Consider the following 18,130-nt stretch of genomic DNA (forward strand, 5'->3'; position numbering starts at 1 on the left):
AGAGAGAGAGAGAGAGAGAGAGACAGAGAGAGAGACAGAGAGAGAGACAGAGAGAGAGACAGAGCTGACTGGAGAACTTAGAGCTTTGCTGAAAATCTTGGTAGAACCCAGAAAGCATTCTTGTTACACTGTATGATGTGGGGGAGAGGTGGGCTGTGAGAATTTGGGGTCATGGGAGCGAAGGTCTGGTTAGGAGGTAGAGAGGATGATCACCTACCTGTAAGGCTTTGCCCACGCAGTGAGTTGTGTGAGTTGTGCCTTGAAGGCTCTGGAGGAATAAAGTGGAATGTAGTCAGGCCTCCCAAAAAACCCTGGACAAAGACAGAATGGATCTAAGATGTAGCTCCCCAACCTGTCCCCAAGCTTGGTACAAGGCCAATCCTTGTGCTTCCTGGTAGCAATTACTTGATTGCCTGAGGCTGCATATTTTTTTCATACATAAATTGTTGGAAGAATTAAAGAAATGGAAGAAATTATGCCTCGTGGGTTTGCAGTTTCTTGTAGCTGGAGGGAGCATTGTGTTTGGTTTCTGGAAGCAGCCCCTTTGGTTTTGTCCAGGAAGCCCCATTCCCCATCCCTTACATCCATCTTTGGGTTTAGAAGGAGGCCGGCTGGAGATTACTGTATCAGGATCCAAACAGCTGCCTGGAGAGTTTATTTGTCAAGTGAGACAATTGTTGTCTGGGACATTACCAGTCCTAGATGAAGTAAACATGTGGCCCACTTAGCTACTCAGATATCACCAGCTTTTAATGGAAATGAATAGATGCTATCAGGCACATTTTAATTAAAGCAAGACTGCAGTGCAGGGGTAGCTTCAAAAGGCAGGTGTTATGAGGAAGCTGCTCATATCACTCTGGCCCAGAGCACCTCTGGAGCACAGAGTGGGGTTGGGTTAGGGGTGGGGGTGGAGGTGCATGTGGTCTTCCATTCTGGGCTTTTCAGGTACATTGGGGTGGATGGATGGGCAGAGTAATATCTGTGAGAGCATCCTTCATCCACCAGTTTTCTCCTGTGTCTTGGAAATGCCAGTAGTATGTGCTCAGTGCTTAAGCCTTCCTTGCTTTCCAGGTTTTTTGGGGGAGGGAGGTTGTCACCAGGGTAGAGGATAAAGGGTGTACCCAAAATATCAACACCCCAAGGTACCCACTCAGTGTCTCCTGCTGCACCCTGCTGGAAAGGAGGGATTTTTCTATTTGAAGCAATTTCCAGGCAGTTCAGCCTGAGCCTCCCCTGCCCCGACCCTATCAAGCATGTGCCAACTGGTAGAAGCATAAAGTCTATTCTTCAAGAACATCACTTTTCAAGGTATTAAGAAGAGGTTAAGTGGCCATATACTCCTGTTATTAAAGGAGGTTGTAGAGTCTCTTTCCAGGGTCACTTTGCTCTGCATCCATGAGAAGGATTAGATCTGAAGTGAGTCAGGCCAGGACTCTGTGCTTGGAATGTCAAAGGCAAACTGAAGGGCTTTGGGCTGGATCTCTTCTTGTCCAGGGCTGAGGATCAGCCAGCAGTGTCATGGACAACAGCAGGTATCCCAGCTAAAGTGAGTTCTGAGTACCAGATCAGACCTCAAGTGCCTCTGTCATGTTCACGGCTGCTTCCCAGGCTCTGAAAATATCCTCTTCCTGGGAGCTTTTTACTCTGCTTAATTCTAATGCCCACTTTTAGCCATTTGTAGAGCTGTTATGTCAAAAGTAGAGAACTTTAATAGAGTTTCCTAGGAAATGGCAGGAGCTGGCTGCATGGCCAGGAGACAGAAGCTTGGGAATAAAACATGTTTGATGGAGCCAGCATCTCACGATGCAAGGTTCAGGAGGGGTCACATAGATGGCTCCTTATTAATGGGTTTCCTGATTCCCTATGCCATGTGCAATGTGTTATTCTATCAGCATCGGGCATCGTCCTGAAAGGAACTAATTAAAGAGAGAGAACAAAACTGCATCTGGAAGCCTAATTGGTTTCTTTTTTCTGTTTGTATGGCGTGTCTTCACATAAAAGAGCAAAAAACGGTCACAGCAGTGAGGAGAGCTGCCCGAGCTGCTTCCTTAACTTCTGTGGAGTCCAGGATCAGGGCTGGCATGGTCTGGAGAGTTAGTCTTATGAGCACATGTGACTGAGACCCCAGGCAAGTATCTACTGTATGTAGCCTGTTGGTGAGCTCGTCTCCCAGACCTCAGGTGTCAGGGAGGTGACACTGACCTTCCTACGGAGGAGGGGACTGAGGTTCTCAGGAGCGATACTTCTGCCTAAGAGCACATGCACCAGCCATTTACCAAGATCCTGGCCAGAGAAAGACCAGCTTGCCGGTCCTTTAAGATTACCTTTGATTTAATTTGTGCAGTATAGGATCAGAACAGTATAGATCAAATGGAAATATTAGTTCCTTTCCTGTCTGTTCAAGGTGATCATAGAGCTGCTGGCATCTAAACTCACAAGTCCTGACAGCAGGCTCATGAGCAAGACAGAAGGCTATCTTTTTTTTTTTTAACTATACAACATGATCTTTTATTAGTTCTGTTGATAACCATGTATTGCACTACTTTTTTTAAAAATTGGATATTTTATTTGTTTATGTTTCAAATGTTATCTCCTTTCCTGTTTCCCCTCTGCAAGCCTCCTTACCCAGCTTCTATGAGGGTGCTCCCCAACCCATCCACCCACTCCTGCCTCACTGCCCTAGCATTCTAGAAGGGTATCTTGCCCCACTTTACTTTTCTCAGAGCAGGCACCGTGAATGGAGTTGGTATGTAGTGTGAGCAATAGCACACAGGTGAATGCTTAAAGATAGGCCATATTTGAAATATAAATGAGAGCACATATAGGCATCCTTTCCTTGAGCACAAACTTCACAGTACTCCAACGATCACCCATTAGAAACAGCATAACAGCCAAGGTCCTTGTCAAAGTTCCTAAAGCCTTTTATAACCTGCCCCTTACAGTCTCTAGTTAGCACTGTCTACTGAGAAGAGAGTCACCTGCAAAGAGAGTCTTTTCATTTTTTTTAAAGTTACATATTTACTTATTGTGTATATAGGGCGAGGTTATAGGGAGATGGTGGTCATGGCCCAAGTTTGGAAGTCAGAGGACAGCTTGGGGGAGTTGTTTCTCTCTTTCCACCATGTGGGTCATGAGGAGCAGACTCAGGTGGTCAGGCTTGTTGGCATGTGCCTTCACCCTCTGAGCCAGCTCACAGACCTTGCCGACAGAGATGTACTGAATAATTTTCTCTCTCAGGTTGCTCTGTGGGCCTTTCTGTGAAGGATGGTCATTATTGTTAATTGATGTAGGAGTACTCAGCCCACTCTAGGTAGCACTGTTCTCTGGGCAGGTGTCCCGGGCTGTTTCAAAAAACTAGTTATTCGTGAGTCTGCCAGGGTGCTAGTGAGTGAACCAGCAAATAGCTTCTTTCATGGTTTCTGCCTTGACTTCCCTCAGTGGTGGAGTGTGAATACTGTTTTACCACATCAATGGAAAGGAATAGGAGAACACCTGCCTTTGAGCTAGCTCTCCCTACCCCTCAAACCCATTCTGCTACAGGTCAGTCTACCCATCTCTCTTCTGTTTCTAGAACACTCCACGATGTTCCTGGCTTGCACCCACGGTTATCTACATGTGGACATGCTTTTCCTCAGGCCTGGCCCTGCTCATCTTGATTTTCTAGCTCAAAATGACCTAGTTAGGCCCCCTACCCCTCCAAGTTTTTTTCTATCCTGATACTTTCTGGTATTTATTGCCAAACTATCCACTTAGTTTCTTCTCTCTCAGGGATGAAAACGTCATGAGAATGTCCTTGGTGCGCACAACCTGCATGTATCTAGTATGTGCTACATGGGACCCCATCCCCAAAGTGCGGATAAATGAATTCAAACAGTGGATGTGAGAGCTATCTTTGGGTCATTGGGTAACTGGTTGCATTTCAGGGAGAAAAATTTCAAGCTCAGCCCAGAAGATGTGTGTGTGTGTGTGTGTGTGTGTGTGTGTGTGTGTGTGTGGTAGACAGGGCCTGACAAAAACCAAGAAAACAGTTAAATGCACCATGCCTTCCATTTAATCAAGTTTCTGCCTTGGCATGACCGGTTTCAACTCTGAAGCATCCTTTCTGACCAGCCTTCTGATATGGCTGCAGAACAGGAAAAGGGGAAGGGAAGGGTGAATCTCCTTCCCCTAATCTATATAGGCAGCAGGGGTAGGAGGAGGACAGGTGAGGCTGTGGGGGCCTAGGAAGTCCTGATGAATATTCACTGAGACTCCATCTCCACGGGACAAATTGGGTGCCTGCTCTCTGAATCCCGCCTGGGTGACTGCACTGCCATTAGGGGGATGTTGACAGCTGTTGCTGATTAAAACATTTCCAACCGAGCAATCAGAACCCACTATTGAGATGCTAAGTGGCGCTAAGCAGAGCCTTCATGAATGGCTTCAAACAAAGTCCCACAGAGTAATCTGTAGCCTTATTAATACATGTAATTGGAAATCACTTTGCAGCCGTGAATGTGTCATTCCACAGAACACTCTCTGGGTAAGAGACACCCTCGGGGATCTATCATTCCCAGACAGGGGATTCAGCCACACTTCTTCCCTAGAGAGGAGTCAGGGCATCTACTTTTTATTCCGGAGTCCTTTGGAGGAACCTACATACCTGTTAAGCTGAGCCTGTCCCCATTCGCCAGTAGGGGCAGCAGTTCTCTCCCTGTTTCCTTCCTGAGTATTGCAGGTGGTGGTTTCTGGGTGATGGGGGTCACTGCAGGGTTTGCTGCTGTGTCTGTCTGAGGCCAGATAGGCCAGCACCACAGTCCTGCACCCACCATCCCCACCCTCACACCCCAAAGTTTAGAAATCAAAATTTCTTCATAACTCACCAGACAACGAAACTGTCCTGAGTTGAATTCATTTGGTGACAAAATGTGACCTGAAGGGATGGATATTGGGCTATTTAAATCATTGTTTCAATTAGCAGAAAACAGCACTTTTTTTTTTCCTTCACATCAGAAACAGCCTAGAATTTGATTGTAGGCCATGCCTTTGCAGAGTGTTACATAAAACATACCATGTAGGCCACATTTCCTTTGTAACCTGCGATATGTCCTGCATTCGGAAGCTTATTGGGCCCCAGAGAGTTTCAGTGTGGGGTTAGCCATCTGTAATGGAGTGGGTGGGGCAGGGTACCAAGAAGCTGAGCTCTGAGAGGGGTTGTGGGTAGAGTTCCTTTCCCTGATGTTCCCAGTGCAAACTCCTTAGCACCCCTAACTGCCTTGGCTGAATCCTGCTCCCCATCCCCCTCTGTAATCTGCTCTGGTTGTATCGCTGCCTGCTAAACCAACGCGAATCTGTTTCTCCCCAGTGCTGGGCTTTGGGATGGACCCTGACCTTCAGATGGACATCATCACAGAACTTGACCTTGTGAACACCACCCTGGGCGTCACTCAGGTGGCTGGACTACACAATGCCAGTAAGGCATTTCTGTTTCAAGGTAAAAACATATGTCCTTTGTGTGTGTGTGTGTGTGTGGTGTGGGGGTAGGAGAGGCGGAGTTGTTGGTCTGGGGGCATGCTTACCCTCCTGGTTTGGGGTCACCTTTGCTGCTTTTCTTGTGTTGTTATCCTGAAGTGTGTGGTAATCAGGGAACGTTCTGAGAGTGAGCAGAGGATGTGGCGGGTGGAGGTGTGGTGGAAAGATACTTGCTTTGACAGTGAAATGTTCACCCAAGGACTTTGGCGGGGACCCGGTGGTGGAATTAAGTTGCAGAACTTTTGAAAGCTGCTGCTCAGCCATGCTTGGCTTACAGATCATTTATCTCATGATTGTTTCTATCTTCGATGTTTCTAGTCTCTGTCTTATCTGTGGGAAGAATGTGCCCATGGCTACATTCTCTTTGGGCGCAGCTTCCTCAGCTCTGCCAACGACACACCTGACTACACACCATCTAACAAGCCTTTCTAAAGCCAAGATAGAAGAGTGCTTTGAAGCTTAGGCTCTGGAGCCCCACTGATTGCAATGGCCTTCCAGCTTTGGCACTCTGGCCTGTGGGACTTAGCTTCTCTGTGCCTTGGTATCTTCATCTAATTGACAGATCCCTGCAGCACCTCCCTAGTGGGGCCTCTGGCACAACGGCTGATGTATAGTTCTTGTTTAGTGAACACTGGCATTGTTTTAGAGTTCTTTTGTGTACTATCTCGAATGCCAAGAGTGAAGAAGATACATGCAGCCCCTGCCCTAAAATAGAATGCAGAAATCAGAAAATTCCACAGATTGTTGTTGGATCAACGTGGCTTTACTTATCCATAAAGGGGATGTATAGACTGCCAGTCAAGGGTAACACAGACCGGTCTGTTCAGTTTGGGTAAGAGACAGAGGTCACCAGAGAAAGGCCACCTGGAAAGCAGGTCAGCAGGGACTGACTTGAAACCTGAAAGGAAAGCCTGGGGTCAGAAGAGATGGAGGTCTGGCCACTGTGGACAGTTACATGTAGAAAGGCCTTTAACAGAAGCCAACAGATAGAGGTGCAGAATAGCTGGAGGGTGGTGAGTGTGGGAAGGGGTAGGCACTGCCTATTTATCTTGGACCAGCAGTCAGAGGCGACACTTTAAAGGTGGCATGGGTTTGCGTACTCGGATGGCTTATGCAGTGGGAAGCTGTGTGCTTGTTCGGTGCTGTGCTTTAATCTCACAGCAATGGGACCATCGCAGAGGTTAAATAAAGCAGGGGAGTACACTGAGCAGATATGTAAGGCATGTGGCTTGGTATCTCCCTGTAAAAAAAAAATGCCTAACAAGGTTCTTTCAGCTCACCCTTCTGTGAAGACAAGTGCACTGGGTAGATTTTCACTGCTCTGACCGGTTGCATGCCTGAACCAAACAACTTGAGGCAGGAAAACTTTATTCTGGCTCACAGTTTTAGAAGGTTTTGTCTGTCATAGCCGGGGAGGGAGAGTGGAACAGCTCACATCATAGCAGCCTGGAAGCAGAGAGTAAGCCAGGAAGGAGTGGGGATTGATAAACACTAAGGGTATATACCCTTAGGTTGGTGACTTCTTCCCCTAGCTAGACTCCACTGCTTAAAGCTTCAGTAGCTCCCCCAAATGACAGCAGCAGATGGGGAGAATGGGTTTAACACAAATAGCAACATGGTTTATTTACAATCTCGGAACCTATATTGGATGTGATTTAAGATACTCACTGTGTGGAGAGCTAACCACTTGCTAGTAACAAATCGCATAATGACTTATTGCAAAACGACAGGTATGAGAAGTCCACTTAATTACTTAGACATTTGGTGAACTATTTAAGCTGGTGTGGCTAAAAGGACAAAGGCTGGGTCACCGGATTGCTTTCCTTTTTGCCTTGTGGAAAGTGAGAATCCCTGCCATTCTCTGCTAAGAAGGCTTGGGTGCTCTGTGAGCTTCTTGGGACAGGGGCCCCACCTAGCTAGAGAGTTCTTGATCTTTAGAGCCAGCTGTTGTGCCTAGTGTGTCAGTGACTAAAGAGCCTTTTCAGTCTGATTAAAAGTCCTTTGCCCAGTGTACCTGGGAAGAGGCTTTTGTTTACTTTGCGGGTCATTCATTCTATTGCCGAGCCCATGGGCGGGGCTTCTTCTGGGACCTGTTTGCTCTCTGTGTTTACCTCTAGGAGTCTTCCAGGTGGGGGGTTTTAGCATCCTTGGTGGGAAGAGAAACTAATTTTGGGAACTGGGTGAGACATTTTCCTGTATCCTGGGCTCCTGTGATTGGCTATACCATACCTACCGGGATAGCCCAGGATACCCTTTTATCTCCAGCTAATGTCTTATTATATTTGCAAAGCTTCCTTTATCTCTTAAGGTGGCATTTTTCATAGGTTCTGGTGAGTGACTCCTGGACTGCTGTGGGGAAACCATTGTTCTGCAAATTGCATCCACTACTTCCCAAAGATTCATGTCTGTCCTACATGCAAAATACAACCATCTCACCCCTATCCTTCAACAATCTTAATGCTTGAAGCATCAGCGCACTGTCCCAAATCTCCTTCAATTGCATCTGTTGAAGAGTCCTAACCCTTGCTCTTCATTTAAATCATGTGTGATGAGACACACTTGGGACAGAATTTTCCTCATCGGTGGGCCCATGGAACTGGGGGGAAAAAGATACTACTTCCAAAAGATAAGGGAGGCAGAAATGGAATAGACACTCCTGCTTAAAGGGGTAAGGAGTGGGAAGAAAGGGGCTGCCACCCACCCCAGTAATCTGGGAGCCCAGCAGTACCAACTTCCCTGAATCTCAAAGCTTGGGCACAACCTCTGTCCCCTGTCCTTGGCACACCCCTCTGGGATACCTTTCCCTTTGCATGAAGGAGAACATGTATTTATAGCTGAATGAGTGTATCAACCTGTGCTCTATCAGTAGAGTTTGGGGATCTTGTGAGCCCTGATTCATTTCGTCCTCTTACTTTTTTTTCCAGTTCAAGCTGGTGATGTTTCTGCCAGAGTAAAATTCTCAGAAATATTTTAAAATTTATTTATTTATTTTATAATCTCTAACTTCATTATCTGGGTGTGTTTGTGTGTGTGTGCATATAGTATACTGGGACTTGGGGATTTAGCTCAGTTTGTAGAGTGTTCGCACAATAAGCAGAAGTCCTTGGGTTTGGTCCTCAGCTTTGGAAAAAAGAGACAAAATAGTGCACAGCGTGAGTGTGTTCATATGTAAATGAACGTGGAGGCCAGAGGTCAATGTTAAATGTCTTCCTCTAAGTCTCTCTACCTCATTTATTTATTTATTTACTTTGAGACAGAGTCTCTCCTGGAGTCCAGAGCTCACTGATTGGCTATGCTGACTGACTAAAGAACTTCAGAGATCCACCCATCTTTGCCCTGCGACTCTTAGGCTCTGTGGGTCCAGATATGCGGATATGCGGATATGCACTGCTCACCTGGCTTTTTACAGTGGTGCTCCTCTTGCTTGTGTGGCAGACACTTTACTGACTGAGCCATCTCCCTGGTCCCTATTGTAGATTTTGAAACAACTATGTAACCGACGCAGCCCTGGGACTTGAAATCCTCTTGCCTCAATCCTCTGAGTGCTGTGATCACAGATAACGTGCACTGGGGACATTTTAAAACTGTATTTTGTTTTTGGTTGATGTATAGCAGTTGTACATAGTAATGGGGTGCAGACCCAATTTCAGTGCCGGAGGCCAGTGTGTGAGTATCAGGTCAGGCTTGGTGCATGTCCATCACCTCAGTCGTTTCTTGCTATTCCGTTTTCCAAACCTTCAAATTCTTCTCTACCAGTTATTTTGAGGTATTTAATCATTGTCAATCATAGCTATCTTACTTGCAGCAGAACAACTGCAGCTAACCAACTGCATTCATCAGGCCCTCACTCACGCCCCGTCTCTCTTTCCTCTGCTTTGGGAGGCACTATCATATTCTATTCTGTAGGATCAGTGTCTTCCTTTTCACATATAATGCTGAGCTTGCTGTGTTGGTCCTTTTGGTGTTCTTTCCTTTAATGTGTATTCTTTGCCCATTTGTTAAGAATCAATTGGCTGGAGGACACTGGCTTTGTTTCTGAGTGTTTTATTCTGTGTCACTGGTCCAGGTGTCTGTTTTTATGCCAAATGTCATGCTGTTTTAGTTTACATGGATTTTTAAAAAAATTAAAAAAAAATTTAATTAGATATTTTCTTTATTTACATTTCAAATGCTATCCCAAAAGTTCCCTATAACCTCCCCCCGCCCTGCTCCCCTACCCACCCACTCCCACTTCTTGGCCCTGGCTTTCCCCTGTACTGGGGCATATAAAGTTTGACATGGATTCTTAGTATGTCTAATAATCTTAATGGTCTCCTGCCTATGAGAGACAGGAGGCTGGCTCTTCTATACAGGGTGACCCAGTCACACTTGATCTCTTCCAACAGATCCCTGGGTGGGTGATGAACTTTTCCGGTCTTTGAATCCTTTCAAGACACTGCCTTGTTCTCTTGCACTTGGTCTCCCCTCAAGAGTGGAGACCAAGTCTCATTTTGTTCTCTTTTGTGACGGAGGTGGGCTGAGAGTCCCCCAAACAATCAGCCCCTCCTTTCTTTTTGCTTAGCAGTTTTTGCCTCAACCTCCTTCTTGCTTCTGACATTTTCCACGAGGAGCAGGAAGTCAGGCCCCCTCTGCAGTCCCTTCAGCTACCCATCCACAGCCACTCAGCCCCAGTCACCACTGGCGGGTGCCTTCCCCACCTCTGCAGTCCCTTCAGCTAATCACCCATGCTCACTGTTGGCAGGTGTCTTTTCCAGGTCACCGCAGGGCCAATCTCAGCCTGTCTTTCCGTTGGTAGCTGAAGATTCCTTGTTTGTGTGTTGGCAAGGTGCTTCTCATTTCCTTCTCAGCCTCCAGGAGCAGTGGCCTTTGAGCATTCACAACTGTACATATTTAACAACAATTAAATAGTCTCAGAGGCAGGCAGACTCTCTACTGTGTTCTCCACTTTGTTCTCAGAAGTTCTATTAACAGTCTGTGGAAGGCGTCTTCCACCACACCCTTCAGACTTTTTTTTTTTTTTTTGGAGGGGGCTATTTTTGTTACCCAAGTCAAAACCTTTCCCCAATTCTTGTGTATTGGTTGTAGCAGTATCTCAACTTCACACACACACACACACAATCTGTGTTATTCATTTACTGTCGCTATAACATATGACCACAGATTTAGTTACATCAAAATGTAATTATCTTAGAATTCTGGGCATTGTAAGTTTAAAGTGAGCTCTCAGGAACTGATGTTGGGGGACTGAAAAGCCGTGCTCTTCATGCATAACTGAGCCTTTCCCTCATTCCATAGCTACCGTCCTCCTGGACTTGATACAGTGCTCCAGCACGTGTGTCCGCTGTCACACTGCCTCCTGCCTCTGCCCCACTCATCATACTGTCTTCTTGGGTACGGATCTGCTGTCCCCCTCTCCCTTCTGTCAGGACTTTGTGATTACACTGGGTCATACATAATAGGGGCCTCATTTCAAGACTCAGAAAGTAATCACATTTAAAGTGCTGTCTGCCAAGTAAGACAATTTATTTACTTGGTGACTAAAGTGTGGACATTTTTGGGAAGGGTGTTTTCCTGGCTACCCATTGCTGGGCAGAAATGTGAATACTACTGTGTTCTGAGTTGTTCAGTTAAATCTCCCTCTGTGGTGGAGAACTGTCCAGTAGAGTGTGCAATGAACGCGCCTCATGTTTTAGGGGAACCACATTGAACATGTGAAAATATGCCAGTGAAATTACACATGTGTCTCATTGTGAAATGTTCTCATTTCAACATGTGGTTGACACAGGAAGTTACTGCTAAGATGCTTTAACCTTTTGTTAACAAACTCTTCAAAATTCTTCAAAAACTTTAAAAACAAAATCCTCAAAATTCTTCAAAATCTTCAAAAACAAAATCTTCACTACCTTTGGAGGTTTCACCTGTACCAATCAATATATATTAGACTTAATAATATTTAAAGCCCAAACCAGATTTAATAACTTATTCCATTCACATATTAGATTAGAACTTAATCAACTCTATTGAGGTATGATTGACGTGATAAATTGTGCATATTAAAACAGTATGATATGGTGATTCTGACACGTGAATACACCTGTGGAACCATCCCATAATAATTAAGGATATAGTTGTCACTTCAAGCCATCACCCACTTCTCCCCATCTCTGTCTCCCAAAACTGCTGTTCTGCTATCCTTATAGATTAATTTACACTCTCTAGAGCTTTCTACAAATAGAATTTTATGATGCTTTCCTTAGGGTACATATATAGCTGGGGCTTGCCTTTTTATTATGTATTGGTTAGTTTTGTGTGAACTTGCCACAAGTTAGAGTCATTAGTCCCAGTCATTCTATTACTGGGACTTCCCAGTAATAGAAAAGCAACTAAGGCATTATTTATTGATTTACTTATCTGTAAAAATCTATTTTTATTTCATGTGTATGAATCTTTGTCCACATATATGTCTTTGCACTACATGCATGCAGTGCTTATGGACACCAGAAGTGGACACTGGGCTTTCTGGAGTTACAGGGAGGAACTGAACCCAGGTCCTTTAGCAGAACAACCAGTGCTCCTGGTTCCTGAGCTACCTCTCCAGCCCCCAATCAACAGTCAACCTAAGTCTTTTCATTCTCTAGTTTATATTTAGTGTGACTGTTGATGTGGTTGTTTAAACTTGTCTTTTTCTGTTTTTTTTTTCTGTCACTCCCCTCTCTTCCCTTCCCCTCCCCTTCTTTCTCCTCCCTTCCCTTTCTCCTCCCTTCCCTCCTTCCTTTCCCATCTTCTATTCTTCCTCCTCTTTCTTTCTTTTCTGTCTTATGGATTAAGTGGATAGCTTTTAAAAAAGTGATTCCATTTCTGTTCTTTATTGGTCTCTTAATACAACCTTCTGTTTTGTGACTTTAGTTGTTACTCTGGGGCACACAAAGTCTGTCTTTATGCTAGTACTACCTTCTAATGGCATATTGTCACATTATGTGTAAGATCATTTCAATAGTCCATTTCTGTCTCCCTGACCTTTGAACTGCCATTGCAACATATTTTCATTTTTATTTGTATGCTGGGCTGCAGCCTGCATTATTAACATTGTTTTTGTTTGCAGGGCTTGGTGTAGGATCTCACATATGCTGGACAAGTACTCTCCAACCAAATGCTCAGACCTATTCTTTTTTTTTATTAGGTATTTTCCTCTTTTACATTTTCAATGCTATCCCAAAAGTCCCCCATACCCACCCCCCCAATCCCCTACCCACCCACTCCCCCTTTTTGGTCCTGGGGTTCCCCTGTACTGGGGCATATAAAGTTTGCAATTCAGACCTATTCTTACTGTATATGTGTATGCATGAGTGTGCCTGTATGTATGAGAGTGTGTGTAGTGTGTGTGTGTATATGTATGACTGTGTGTGGTACGTGTGTATGCATGAGTTTGTGTGTGTGTATGTGTGTGTATATATGTGAGTGTGTGTTCATCTGTGTGTGAATATGTGTGTGTATGTGCATGTGTATGTGTGAGTATGTGTGTGTGTTTGTGTATATGTGTATGTGTGTGTTCATATGTGTATGTGTGTATATGTGAGTGTGTGTTATATGTGTATGTGTGAGTATATGTGTGTTTTTGTATATGTGTGAATGTTTGTGTATGTGTGTGTCTGTATATGTGTGTATCTGTATATGTGTGTATGTGTGAGTGTGTGTGTGTATGTGTGTGTATATGTGTGTATGTGTGAGTGTGGGTGTATGTGTAAATGTGCATGTATGTATGAATATGTGTGTAGTATGTGTGTGTATGTATATGTGTGAGGGAGTGTATTATGTGAGTATGTGTATTCATGTGTGTATGTGTCTGTGTGTGTATGTGTGAGCATGTGTGTGTGTTTGTGTGTATGTGTGAGTGTATGTATGTGGTGTGTATGGGTGTTTTGTCTATATGTATATGATCATGAGCATGGTTTGTGTCCGTAGAGGCTAGAAGAGGGCATCAAATACCTTGGCATTTGAGTTACAAATGGTTATAAGCTGCCATGTGGGTGCTGGGAACTCAACTTCATCCTCTGGAGGATTAGCCAGGGCTTTTCATCACTGGGCCATCTTTCCAGGCTCCATTCTTACTATTTTTATTTAACCAGCCAATTATTATTTAAATCAATTTAAGTTAAAAAAAAACCTGCCTTCCGTTTGTTTATTCTTGTCTATTTGGTTACTGTTTTCTGTATTTTGTATCCCTTGTGTAAATTTGTGTTTCTTTAAACATTTTTTAGATTGTGGGTCTCCTGGTGCTGAGTTCCTCTGGATTTTATATATCTGAGACAGTCTTTATGTTTCCTTCAATGTTGAAATACATTGTTGCTGAGCATAAACCTCTGGGTTGACAGTTTATTTTCTCTCATTCCTATTCACGCTGTTTCTAGCTCGAAATCTGCTGTGTCACTGCTTTGCTCAGAGATAATGTACCTAGCTTCCCTGTGCTTCCTCATGGGTTCTCTTTACTACTGATTTTTAGTATTTTGTTTATGACATATAGCGCTGCAATTGTCACCATATTTCTTCTTCAAGGGATGGATTTGAGTTTCATTAAATCTAAAAAAAATTGGCCATTTGGTCTTCAGATATCTTTTATTGTCTTTTTTTCCAACCTCCCCTCCCCCATACCTTCCCATACTTGCCTACCCACCCAACTTTGCGTCCTTTATTTTCTTAACCCCACCAAGTTGTATTTGTGTTGCCCATATATTCTTGCCTGTGTGCCCATCCACTGGAGTACAGTCAATGTATGGAGGGTCGAACCGTATGGAAAATTGACCCCTATTCTATCAGTTCAGAGGTGGGGCTTCGTGCCTAATCCACTTGCCATGCTGAGGTTTTGTGTGTCTTGAACCTGTCCTGTGCAGGCCCAGTGAGCACCCAAGCCTTGCTTGTCTCTGTTTCCCCTCCCCACAAGCAGGGAAGTATAGCAGCACACATTTCCATGCCAACTGTTAGCTTGGTTGCTGGTGGTCCAAACTTAGTTGCCCGTGCTTGCACAGCAACCATTATGCTTACTGACTTCTCTCTACAGCTCCTGGATCAGTTTTCACTGGCTGAGTTTCTTTTCTTTGTAGCCTTGCATGCCTAGACCATTGTTCATTGAGTGTTAGCCATGGTGATGTTTGCCTAAATGTTCTTTGAGTTGTGTTCTAGAGTACAGTTGAATTATTGGGAAACAGTTAAGCGTTTAGACTCTACTTTTTGAGGCTGCACAGAATGCCCTGGAGGAGTGCTCATTTGATGTTGAACGGTTTCCTATCACTGAGGCAAAACTTCTGACAAACTCCACCCAGTGCCCAAGGAATGGTAGTTCTCCCTGGGCTGCTGGAAATACACGCGCTTCTTGTGTGCTGGCTGCTTTAGTTTTTTAGGCTGTCTGCTCTATTTCTGGGCAATATTTTCACATGTATGAATCCATTAGTACCCAGCTGACTGCAGATTTTAAGGGAGGCCTTCACTCTTTCTTTGTGTTGCAGTAGCCTCTCCTACCTTGCCTAACAAACCTAGATTCCTCAGTCTCCCCATATTCTGAGCTTCCTGTCCTCAACTCTGACAGTGCTAGGCTCTGCCTAAGTTCCTTTCCCAAGGCAGCAGCCTGGATGCTTTCTCACTCACCAGCTTATCTCTCCTATATCACAAGGATTGTGTCACCTTTCATAGAATGACATCTAGTGTCACAAAACCTCCCTTTCTCCAATGCTCGATTTCCAGTGAATTAAAGTGATAAAATATTAAAACCCACTTTTTGGCTACACCATTCCTATTTCATATGTCTTGTGTGACTAGAGGTTGCCTAACTAGATAGAGCAGGTCCATAGGCTTTTCCATTTCAGCTCCATCCAGTTAATATACCACACTGTATGATCTTATCACTCAAGGGCAGTGCACCATGTTAATTAGAATGCCACCTACATTTTCTACCTAAGTCTCTCCATGTACACATTGATAAAACATCAGTGAAAATAGATCCTGTGAAGTCCAGTTGTAGTGAGGTGAGAGTAAATTAAAGTGTACCAAGTTCTGGGACTGAACACTGAACACAGACTGTGAATTCTTAAGGTGTCCTTATATCTTAAGGTGGTAGGTCTAGTTGTGTGTTGTGTGTGCATGCACACAGAAGTGTGTATATGTGTGTACTTGTATGCATGTGTTTGTGTACAGTGTGTGTATGAGTGTGAATATGTGTGCACTTGTACATGTGTTTGGATGTGTGTATATGTGTGTGCAGATGTGTATGTATGTGTGCATGTATGTGTGTGCCTGTGTGTTTAGGAGAACAAGATTGTGAAGGGACAGAGAATGAGTTAGCCCTTCGTGTTTTTTAAAAAATTAATTAATTAATTAATTAATTAATCAATTAACATCCCAAATGCTGTTCCCTCTCCAAATCCCTCCCTCATCCAGTCCTTTTTCCTCACTTCCTTCCCCTTCTCCGCTGAGAGGGTAGGACCCACTCTGATTACCCCTCTACCCTAGCACATCAAGTCTCTGCTAAATTAGGTACATCCTTTCCCATTGAGGCCAGACAGGGTAGCCATGGAAATGAAGGCTGAGCTATCTGCCTGCTACATATGTGCCCAGGAAGGGGTGTGTATGTGTGTGTGTTCTCATTTCAACCTGTGTATGTTTTTTGGTTGGTAGATCAGATTCTGAAAGCTCCCAGGGGGTCCAGGTTTGTTGACTCTGTTGGTCTTCCTATGGGGTTCCCATTTACTTCTGGGCCTTTAATCTGTCCCCCAACTTTTCCATAAGAGTCCCCAACCCCTCCGTCCAATGTTTGGCTGTGGATATATGCTTCTGTTTAGGTCAATTTCTGGGTGGAGCCTCTCAGAGGACAATTATATTAGGCTCCTGTCTACAAGCACAACAAAGTATCAATAATGTCAGGGTTTGGTGTTTGCCCATGGAATGGGTTTCTAGTTGGCTGGTTATTGGTTGGTCTTTCCTTCTGTCTCTTCTCCATTCATGCATTTCTTTAAGACAGGGCAAATATTGGGCTGAAAGTTTTGTGGGTGGGTTAGTGTCCTTATCCTTCCACTGTAGGACCTGCCTGGGTATAGGAGGTGGCCTCTTTAGGTTCCACGTTTCTACTATTAGGCATCTCAGCTAAGGTCACTTACATTGACTCCTGGGAACCTCTCTTATCCCAGGTCCCTGGGACTTCCTAAAGATTCTACCCTCCTCTCCACCCCAGGCAGCTGCAGATTTCTGTTAATTCTCCTAGCCAACTGGGCCTCTCTCCTGTTTCTCTCTGCACCCGATCCTCTTTAAAGGCCTCTACCATCTTCATGAGATAGTATTTTAAGTCTTGTTCTTTAGGTGTGTTAGAATATCCAGAGCTTGCTGTAGTAGGAGGGCTGGGTTCTGATGGTGTCTTGTTGCATTGGCTTCTGCTGATTATGTTCTTGCTCTTGTCTTTCACCATCTAGTTATCTCTGGTGTTGGTTGGCCTGAGTGTTGTTCATTGGATTGGGCTTTCCAGAAGGCAGGTGGAGCTGTATATCTCAGGTTTGAGCAGGTCTCTTGGGAAGCAGGCATAACTGTGGGGTGGGGCACAGTGTGCCACTCCTTGACCACTGCTACAGACCAAAAGAAAGATGGAGTTGTGAATGAATGAGGAGGGCAGAACCCATAGCTGTTAGGCTTACTGGGGTCCTTGAAGGTGGGATTATTGGGGTGGGAGGGTGAGTCCTTTGTGTTTAAACTTCATGTTTGCTTTAACTATATCAGGGTGATTCTGCTATTATTGGAAGTACTTAGATGTGTTTTTTTTTGTTAAAATGCATTTTATTAAATTATATAAAAGGGATTTCATACACATATGCAATATATTTTAATCATATCCCCCCTATTATCCTAATTTATTCCAGATTCCCCCAACCTGCCTCCCATCTTCATGTCCTTTTCAAATTTGATTTTTATAACCTACTATGTCCAATCTGTGCCGGTCATTTATTCATGGGAGTAGGGTCCTCCATTAGAGGCCCACCTACTCAGGATCATCCCAGCCAAAGAAAACTGACTCCCCCTCCTCCAGAATCCATCAGCTCCTCAGTTAGGGATATGCTGTTGAGACTGTTCTTAAGTGTGCTAGTAGGTGTGTCTTTCAATGTCATCATTCCTCAGTTTCTATGACTGGAAAGGGAAGGGCCATTTAGGCAGCTTGTGCAAATTAAACTCCATGGGACAGTTCCTTTAAAAGGTCAAAGTGTAAAACAGAAGTGCGACATTCTTTTTTTTTGTTTGTTTTTGTTTTTGTTTCTACCTTATCTTTCACCATCCCATGCACAGCTGTGTGTGCCTCTGCACTTGGGGCAAGAAGGCATTTGTGTCATTGCTGTCCAGTTCACAGTGTTGATGAAGTTCATTAGAAAGCTCTTGAGCTGCTGGCTCCTCTAGTGCTGACTTTGGAGCCTGGTAGGACTTGCTTTCTGAGTCTTTCCCCTCACCATGGTCTTTGTGCAATGAATTGGATTAGCAAGAGTTTTATTCATCTTTTATTTTAAAAAAATGATCCATTTTTATTAGATGTGTGGATACACTGGGAGACGAATGGGTGGTTATGGGTAGGAGTAGCATGTGTCAAAGCTGAGGG

At 44.4% G+C, this 18,130-nt stretch overlaps 1 protein-coding gene across 1 annotated transcript in view; it reads left to right on the forward strand.

Annotated features, from left to right (window-relative positions):
* Nell1 (neural EGFL like 1) overlaps nucleotides 1-18,130 on the forward strand; it is an 807,173-nt gene that overhangs the window by 2,481 nt on the left and 786,562 nt on the right. Inside the window, exon 2 of the mRNA XM_021166735.2 lies at nucleotides 5,345-5,473. Coding sequence (XP_021022394.1) covers nucleotides 5,345-5,473 — 129 coding nt within the window. The remainder of the gene's footprint in view (nucleotides 1-5,344; nucleotides 5,474-18,130) is intronic.

This window comes from Mus caroli, chromosome 7, assembly GCF_900094665.2.
Source record: "Mus caroli chromosome 7, CAROLI_EIJ_v1.1, whole genome shotgun sequence".
NCBI classification, from domain to species: Eukaryota; Metazoa; Chordata; class Mammalia; order Rodentia; family Muridae; genus Mus; species Mus caroli.